Below are 8,949 nucleotides of genomic sequence, written 5' to 3'. Positions count from 1 at the left end.
GGCTGGTCTCGAACTCCTGAGCTCAAACAATCCGCCCGCCTCGGCCTCCCAGAGTGCTAGGATTATAGGCGTGAGCCACCGCGCCCGGCCTTTATTTAGTTTTTGCTTGCTTGGTTTTGTTTTCTTTTTTTAGGGACTCATAGCCAGCTTTTTTCCCTAAATTTTTAAAATTGAGGTAAAACTCACATAGCATAAAACTAACCATTTTAAAGTGTACAGTAACAGTAGCATTTAGTACATTCATAATGTGTAATCAACACCTCTATCTAGTTCCGAAATTTTTTTGTCACCTCAAAAAGAAAACCCATTCCCATGAAGCAGTCACTCCCCAACCCTCCCTTCCCGGGACCCTAGCAACCACTAATCTCCTTTTTGTATCTATGAATTTACCTATTCTAGATATTTTACATAAGTGGAATCAAATAATATATAACCTTTTGTGTCTGGCTTCTTTCATTTAGCATAATGTTTTTAAGGTTCATCCACACTGTACCATGTATCAGTACTTTATTCCTTTTTACGGCTGAATAATATTCCATTGTGAGGATGTACTATGTTTTGTTTATCCATTCATCCATTAATGGCTACTGGGTGCTATGGTCTGAATGCCTCCAAATTCTGCCTCCAAATTCATATATGTTGAAACTTAATAATCAATGTGATAGTACAGTCATGTGCCACATAACATTTCAGTCAATAATGGACTACATGTACAATGGTGGACCCATAAGATTATAATGGAGCTTTTATAGTATATTTTTACTGTACCTTTTCTATGTCTAGATATGTTCAGATACATAAATACTTACCATTGTGTTAAACTGCCTATAGTATGTAGTACAGTAACATGCTGTACAGGTTTGTAGCCTAGGAGCAATAGGCTACACCGTACAGCCTAGGTGTGTAGTAGGCGGTACCATCCAAGTTTGCATAAGTGCACTCTATGATGTTCGCAGAACAACAAAATCATCTGAACATGCATTTCTCAGAATGTATCCCCATTGCATGACTGTATTAAGAGGTGGGGCCTTTAAGAAGAGATTAGGTCATGACGGCAGAACACTCATAAATTGGATTAGCGCTCTTACAAAGATGTGCAAGAGAGTTGTTCGCCCTTTCCACCATGTGAGGGTGCATCAAGAGGCACCATCTTTGAAGCAGGGAGCCCTCACCAGACCCCAAACCTGCCAGTGTCTTGATCTTGGACTTTCCAGCCTCTAGAACTGTAAGAAATAAATTCCTTTTGTTATAAATTACCCAGTTTAAGATATTTTGTTACAGCAGCAGGAATGGACCACAGCACTGAGTGATAATGGTAATTCCACGTTTAACTTATTGAGGAACCACCAAATGGTTTTCCACAGCAGTTTTTTTTTTTTTTTTTTTTTTACCTTCCCATCAGCAATGCACAGGGTTCTAATTTCTCCACATCCTTGCCAACACTTGTTATATTCTGTTTTTTGTTTTTAAATTAAGGCCATCCTAGAAGGTATGAAGTGGTAGGCACATTCGGCTTCTTAAGTCTCATGTGTAATTGTGGAGTGAGGGGCTCCTCGCACAGGCCTGTGCACGCAGAGGAAGCGCGTTGAATATGAAGGCAACAGCGAAGTCTAAATGAGCAAGTCTAAGTGAGCAACACCAGTGGGGAGGGGTCCTGGCCTAAAACAAAACAAAACAAACAGAGATGAGTAGGTAGGGTAGATGAAGTCTGGAAAGCCAAGGGGGTAGGGCTTTCAGAAGAAAAGAGTGGTCGATACAGAAAGGTCACTTAGAGGAGGCCTCAAAGGAACCATGAGGGTGGGCACCTGAACTGGACTGAGGGGGCGGAGTAGAAGGGCTTTCCCAGACCTAAGAAATCACACTGGTACACAAGGAAAAAAAATGTTTGGGCAAACCCGAGAGCTCGAGGTGGAGCACAAGTAAGGACGGGCAACCTCAGGGGCCAACGCCTGCCCCAGTCATCACCTAGGGAGCAGAGGGACCAGGAATAATAGCTTTCAGAAAAAGAAGAAAGATAGGGTGGGAGAGACAGAAAGCAAGTCAAAGGAAGAGAACAAGGTCCTTAGTCAGGGCCAGGAGGGGAGCAGGGCTACTGCCTTTGGTTAAAATCCTGGACTGAAATACCTAAGAGGGGCCACATCATTCTAGAGAAAGGGGAACCTCTTCCAGCTAGTCCACTCTGATACGGATCTTTCTCTCTTTCCCATCTAGGAGCCCTATGGCTACTAGTGACCGTGGGTGACAGTAAAGATAAATTGTCTAAGATGTCCCAGGTGACAAGCAGTCTCCAGCCTTAGAAATGTGGTCAATTTTCATTTACCAAGAAGCAGATAAAAGGAATCAGGACAAGGGTCTAGGTACTGTATAAGCAGTAGGCTTTTGTTCACTGTTATGATTGAAGCCTTCAACTTTCAATAGAATCATTTAAAGAATCAGAGATCCTTCAGAGGCTCTTTTTAAGACAGATCATTTTAAGAAAGACCTTAAAAACCACCCCTTGTCATACACAGGAATACAGCTGAGGGCCCAGAAAGGCTCCAAGGCTGGCTGAAGTCCAGAGGCCAGCACCACACACAGGGCCGCCGGGGCCAGCATTGGGCCACCAGCACCGCCTTGGGCTCTTTCCGCTGCCCCCAGCTGATGTTCACCTCCAACCCAGCCAACCACATGCTCACCTCCTTGGCTTAACTTCTAGATTAGCATCTAAAAATTCTGAATTGCATCACACGCTGTGCACATATGACCCATTCCACCGCTTTACGATTTAACAGCGGCTTTTCCTCTTGTTAAACATAGAAGTAAAAGGAAGAAAAGATGACAGGGGAGCAAGGAGGTGGAGAGGGAGAAGGAGAAGAAAAATGGAATTGTTATACTATAGGCAACTTGAACCCTGGCCTTTCTCCCTTCACATACATGAATGTGTTCTCTTCGTAAAAAATACATTACGGAGGTCAAGTCTCCTTTCTATCCTCCTCCCCAGAGACAGCCGCTGTTCTAGATTCATAGTCTTCGAGTCATTTTCTTTGCATTTACGCAAATACACACGTATACGTGTCACACACTGTAACATATTGCTCTGCAGCTTCCTTTTCTCCTTCAACAACAGGCCTTGCAACCTCTTCATCTGAGAGAACACAGATTCAGCTCACTTGCTCTAAGTGCTGCAGATGGCAGCAGTTTAGCCATTTTCCAGTGGGAGGAGCACCAATTTCCAGTCCCACCTACAATGCTGAGAAATATTAATACAACACATTTTGATTTTTACCCTTGCTTTAGCTAAATGCAGCTACTTACTGCCAAGCTGCCCCCAATGGTTTTCCCAAGTTACATTGCCACCAGCAATGTATGCATTAATCACTTTTAACTGTGTTTATATGCTATTCACAAAGACATGAAGTCATTTATTACTCCCGAAGTAAAATTATGATACTTCAAACATTATTTTTAAATGCACATATTAGAAGCACTATTTTGACACCTGCTCCCAAATAACACTGAAATTATATTATTCCTTCTGCATAGCCCATTTACCAAGGTCTGCTGGCCTCCACCATCTCTTTTAATGACATCAATATATGGAAAGGAAAAGACCAAATTAGAGGAAGACTCTCCCCAAGATAAAAAGAGGAAGGAATGCCAAAAAAAAAATACAGAAAAGCAAATGAGTCGTGGTTAAATGAGGACTCAATGGCTTCATCTCTACCGAGAAATGAACTTCCCCTCAAAATTGTGTGGGTCACTGAAACTGTAGAATAGTACAGCCAAGAGGTGGTTTTTAAAGCCTATTGTTAGATTATCCCTTGGGGAATTAGTTTGTTTAATGTTGGCAGACAGATTTTTTTTAAATGAAAAAGAAACCACAATTTCAAAATGCATTAATTATTTCCTTAGAAAGTTCCCTATTCTATGACCTCCTACGTAACATTTGCTACAAAATAATCTCAGGAACATACTGCACTTTCAACCTGATGCATCTGAATGTGCACTTTCCAGACAGAGGAGAAACAGACAAAACAACAGACTATGCATTTTCTGGACCATAGGTCACAAACAGCTAGAGACCTTTACCCTGGCTGAGTAGACTGTGCATCTTAATTGTATACCAATTCCTAAGTATCCATTCCATTGTCCCATTCCCGCCTCTGGGATGACCAACTGTCCTAGTTTGCCTGGGACTGAGGGAGGTTCTTGGGGCATGGGACTATCAGTTTCTAAATCAGAAAAGTCTCAGGCAGAAACCTAGGAGAAGTCTGGTCACCCTACTGAGAAGACTTCTTGCAAAAACCACCACCCTGCCCTCACAATACACCAATCCCATGCAGAATATTAATAATGCCCTCGGCGGCTTGTCCACACCTCTGTCATGGTCCTCACCTTACAGATCTGGTCTCTGTAATAGGCACACAATAGTTGCCCAGTAATGCTCAGATAGAATAGATTAGGTAGGCAGGTGGATAGAGTCTCCCCTATAGCCTACAGATAGTGGGAATTAGGATTTGGCATTTAAAGAGAGCTCTACTTTCTTTATATTGATGATTGGGGACAGAGGGGAAGTGACAGATCGTGGGCTGATTTTATGCATATGTTTAATGTTTTGCTTCAAGACTTTTCCGCACCAGTTGATTTCCTTTTGTCCCTGAGTCACTGCCCAGCAACAGGGTCCCTAAAGGCCAAGCCCAGTGGTTAAAGGGCAGACCCAACTTTTCTCCAAAGTGGCTAGGTCTATGTGACTCGGGCCTTAAAACTTAAAATGTAAAAAGAACTCAATTCAATAGAATTTGTATAGAGAAGAAAGAGTACAAAACATACACAAGTAAAAGGCTGTGAAAGGAAATGTCATGTTTTTGGAAGAAATATTGGGTTTGGCTGAAGCAAAGGATGATAAGATTTGAGGTGATAAAAATTTGCAGAGCCCAAGAGCAAAATGCCTTGTACACCCAAACATTGACAGGGGGAGTTAAACCAGTGCACTCTCTTTAAGGGGCCATTTCACAGTAATTACCAGCATTTAAAGCAAACATTCTCCTTGACACAGCAATTCCCTGCCTAGGATTGGTACTTGCAATAGTATATCCAGATGCATGAATGAGGATATTCACTAACCATTGTTAAAAACCCAAAACAAAAACAATAAAACAAACAGAAACTTCCCTAAATGTCCATCAATAAGGAATTGATTGATTGAATTATGGTCAATCCATTAAATATAATACTGTATAGACATTGTGAAGAAGAAGTTGGCCCTATATGAGTCGATGTGGGACTGTCTCCAAGACACATTCAGTGAAAAATTCGAGGTGCATAAGAGTTCATACAGTATGATCTCAAATAGGTTGGAAAAAAAACTTCGACTGTGAATACACTATACATACATATTATATATGCACACGCAAAAACGTGTGCTTTTCACATACCTAGAAAATATCTGGAGAGATACAGAAGAAAGAGTATTTTTACTTTATAACTTCCATACTCTAAATATTTTACCATGATTATGTTATTACTTTTATAATAACAACAATAAGAAAAACTGCTTTAAACAAACTTTTTTTCATATCAAACATCATGAGTTTTATCCTACAGACAAAATGGTCCCAATATAGGAGTTTTAAATTCAAAGAATGACTGAATAATAAATACGTATACTATGCCAGATAAATAAAAGTTACAGTGGCACGTATAGCTTCAAGAGAACTCTTCTGGTAGAGTCAATTGGACCAAGTTCTGACTCCAACTCTGTCATTGTCTTGACCTCAGCAAGTTACATAAACTGTCTAGGCCCCAATTTCCTCCTTTAAAAAATGAATACAATAAACAGCACCTACCACCTACCTACGGTGAATATACAGTACCCAGCAGAGCTTCAACACATAGCAAACAATTAATGGTGGCTAGTAGTAATTGAAGATGTATCCTCACCAGTATGGTGGTCAAAAATAAGGGAAAAAAAGTAATTGAAGTTGTAATAGTGATGTGCTATCACAAGTCCCATTAAGAAGGTACTAGGCCAGGTGCAGTAGCTCACACTTGTAATCCCAGCACTTTGGAAGGCCAAGGCCGGAGGATCATTGGAGCCTAGGAGTTCAAGGCTGCAGTGAGCTATGACCAACCATGTCACTGCACTTTAGCCTGGGAGAGAAAGCAAGACTTTGTCTTAAAAAAAAAAAAAAGAAGGTTCTAAATCCCTCTCCTGGTCTTCTCTTGATTTAACATTGTCAATTCCTTAGCTTTTTCTCAAAATTGGAAATGATTATTAGTTTCTTATGAAATGAATAATTGTCCCAAATAGGTCTGAGACTTGCTAAACAAACAAAACAAATGGATAATTGGACCTGCTGCCTTATTATGAAGATTTAAAAAGATGTTTATCACCAAGTAATAGTTCATTATCTTTCTCCACACAGGAGTAAGATAAGCTCAGGTATTTTCTGTGATAAGCATCGAAAGATAAGTAGGACCGTGGGAACAGAGAGGAGGAAATGGTTTTTACTAAATTATTTGGATCTACACTCAACAGTTTAGGTGACCAACTACTTGTCTGAGACCTTAAGCTCTCTGCTAATTGCCACCAGAGCAAATTTTGTAGGTTTACGAGTATTCCAAGGAATAAAGTTTGGCAGATGGGCCAGCTGGGCTAATCAGGCACAGGCACTGCAGTTGAGGATCAACAGTTCATTTCTAAAAAAAAAAAAAAAAAAAAACTTTGGCACTCCCTACATAGAGTAACAGCTCCAATGGGACTAGATGAAAAGTAAAGACAAAATAAACACTCCTCGTCATCCAGCACCGTGAGGCTTTTCAAGGGAAGCTCAGAGCAGCTATGCACTAGCCTCTGTGGCCTAAATAATCAGGCTTGACCCTCTTTGAAGGCCTCAGACTCCACAGATAATTATCATGCTAGGTGTGTGAGAACCTGTCACCAAACCATCATTTCTTCTTGAACTCTGTTGAAATCCTTAGTATTTCACTGTATTCTCCATTTACAAATGGAGAAATTGAGTTGCCACTGTTGCTTCTCCTTGTTGGAAGTACCCAGCATACTCCAGCCCACCCCGAGTGCACCTGTCTAGACCTGATAGCATGCTCCGTGAGTTCATGCAATAGGTAAGTTGTGGCCACTGCCACCAACTGCATCTTTCACAGTATCTACCAAGAGCAGAAGGCCAGGTGTTCTTGAGGAACTAACCCGGTCGTAAGAAAGAAGCAGGAGGGTTTGTGTGGAGGGAAGCCATGCACTTCAGCACTGAGGGGAGGAGAGTCCAGACTTGTGTATTGTGACCCCAGCCATGCCAGAAATGTGGGCATGACGGCTCCCTCCTCAAGCGCCCAGGGTTCTCATCAGATGAATAAAAGGACAGGGACTAGATCACTTGAGATCCCTCCAGGCAATAAGCACTGACTTCTGCCAAGGATGTTCTCTCTAGCAAATCCAAGGGGGAAAAAATCCTAAATAACAACCTCAAATTCACAATGACTCAAACCCAGAGTTCCTGTTTTCTGTGTTTGGGCAGTGAAGAGCTAAGCCACAGAAATGACCATGCAAAGTCTTATACTCCGTACCAAAATCCCAAGCCATGGACACTGGAAAGATGTGGCATTTCCTCTCCCAGCTGCAACCTTTCACTCCCACAAAGACTAAAATACACAGGATTCTGCAGTGGGGAAGTTCCTGCTTGCCTGTATCTAGGGACCTAGGCAAGTCCAAAAACCCGTACGTTATCACTCCCAAACTTCCCTTTCGCCCCTCAGACTTATAACCTGGAGAGAGCACAGGCTTGGGGGAGTCAGACTTGGGGCTGGCGAGACTGAACACTAAAGGCAAGAAAAAAAATAAGTAATAGCAATTAACTTGATTCTGGCTAAAAAGAACTCGACCATTATTGGCATATTCTTGGGGGTGGGGCAAATCAGCATGGTGGGAGTGGGCCCCGCCCCAGAGACCTGCTGGGATTGGGGGGTGGGGGGGGTGGCTTCCCCTTTCCCGGTACTCCAAGAGCAGGTATTCAGGGCAAAAACGCACAATGCCACCCAAGTGCGTCACGCCACAGAGATCCTAGGGGAGGCAGAGGGTTGTCCCGGCAGGTTCACCGTCCCCACCTGACCCAAAGCAGAAGAATGGGCCGTCATGGACCCCTGGTTCTGGGACGGGTGGGGACCAAACAAGACAATAGGGCCATCAGAACAAAATGACAGGAGGAGGAGGATGAGTCCAGCTGCCGGGAATACGGACAGGAGAGGAAGACAGAGCGAGAACTGGAAGGAGCGTGCAGAGGAGCGGGCGTGCACTGACTGTCCCTGGAGAGAATGCCCCAGATACACGCAGAGACCCACGTCCAGCTTCCAGACGCTGCGGCGCACGGGGACAGCCCCCTCCCGCCGGCCCGCCTGCCTTCCCTGCTCCCGCGACCCGCACCGTGTTGTAGAACTCGGCGATGGCAGGCACGATGGTGTAGTTGTCCTCGCACCAGTCCACCTCCGAGCTGCCAGCCTGCAGCTGGTCCCACCAGTGCGGGACGCCCATGGCCGCTCTGGGGCATTGGAGCAGCAGCTCCTGCAGCCGAGAAGAGCCCAGAGCTACGGCGGAGGCAAAGCGCAGCGGCGGCGGCTTTATGAAGTACCCGGCAGCCGCCGGATGTGGCGCCTCCCCAGCCGCCCTCCCGCGCTCCGCCCCGCCTGCGGGACGTGACTCGCCCGCAGACCCCTCCCCGGCTCCGCCCCCGGGGAGACCACGCCCCCCGCGTGGAAGGAGGGGTCTGGAGTGGGCGCGGGGAGGCGGGGACCCGACTCCTGAGCTTCGAGACGCCCCTGCAATCTGCAGGTGGCTAGGGCCTTGACGGTCCTGCCCACGCCTGCCCACACCCATCGCCTGGCTCAGATTCGCAGGCGCCCCTAGATTGTGCAAAAAGAGCCAGAACCCTCTCTGGCAAAAATTTAAAATAAGGAGAAACC

At 44.4% G+C, this 8,949-nt stretch overlaps 1 protein-coding gene across 1 annotated transcript in view; it reads right to left on the bottom strand.

Moving 5' to 3' along the window:
- Positions 1-8,521, bottom strand: part of ACER2 (alkaline ceramidase 2) — a 34,517-nt gene extending 25,996 nt beyond the window's left edge. The window contains exon 1 of the mRNA XM_012665030.1: positions 8,414-8,521. Coding sequence (XP_012520484.1) covers positions 8,414-8,521 — 108 coding nt within the window. The remainder of the gene's footprint in view (positions 1-8,413) is intronic.
- Positions 8,522-8,949: the final 428 nt, after the last annotated feature.

Source organism: Propithecus coquereli, unplaced genomic scaffold, assembly GCF_000956105.1.
Source record: "Propithecus coquereli isolate 6110/MARCELLA unplaced genomic scaffold, Pcoq_1.0 Scaffold95, whole genome shotgun sequence".
Taxonomy (NCBI): Eukaryota; Metazoa; Chordata; class Mammalia; order Primates; family Indriidae; genus Propithecus; species Propithecus coquereli.
This window is presented reverse-complemented; position numbering and strand designations above follow the sequence as displayed.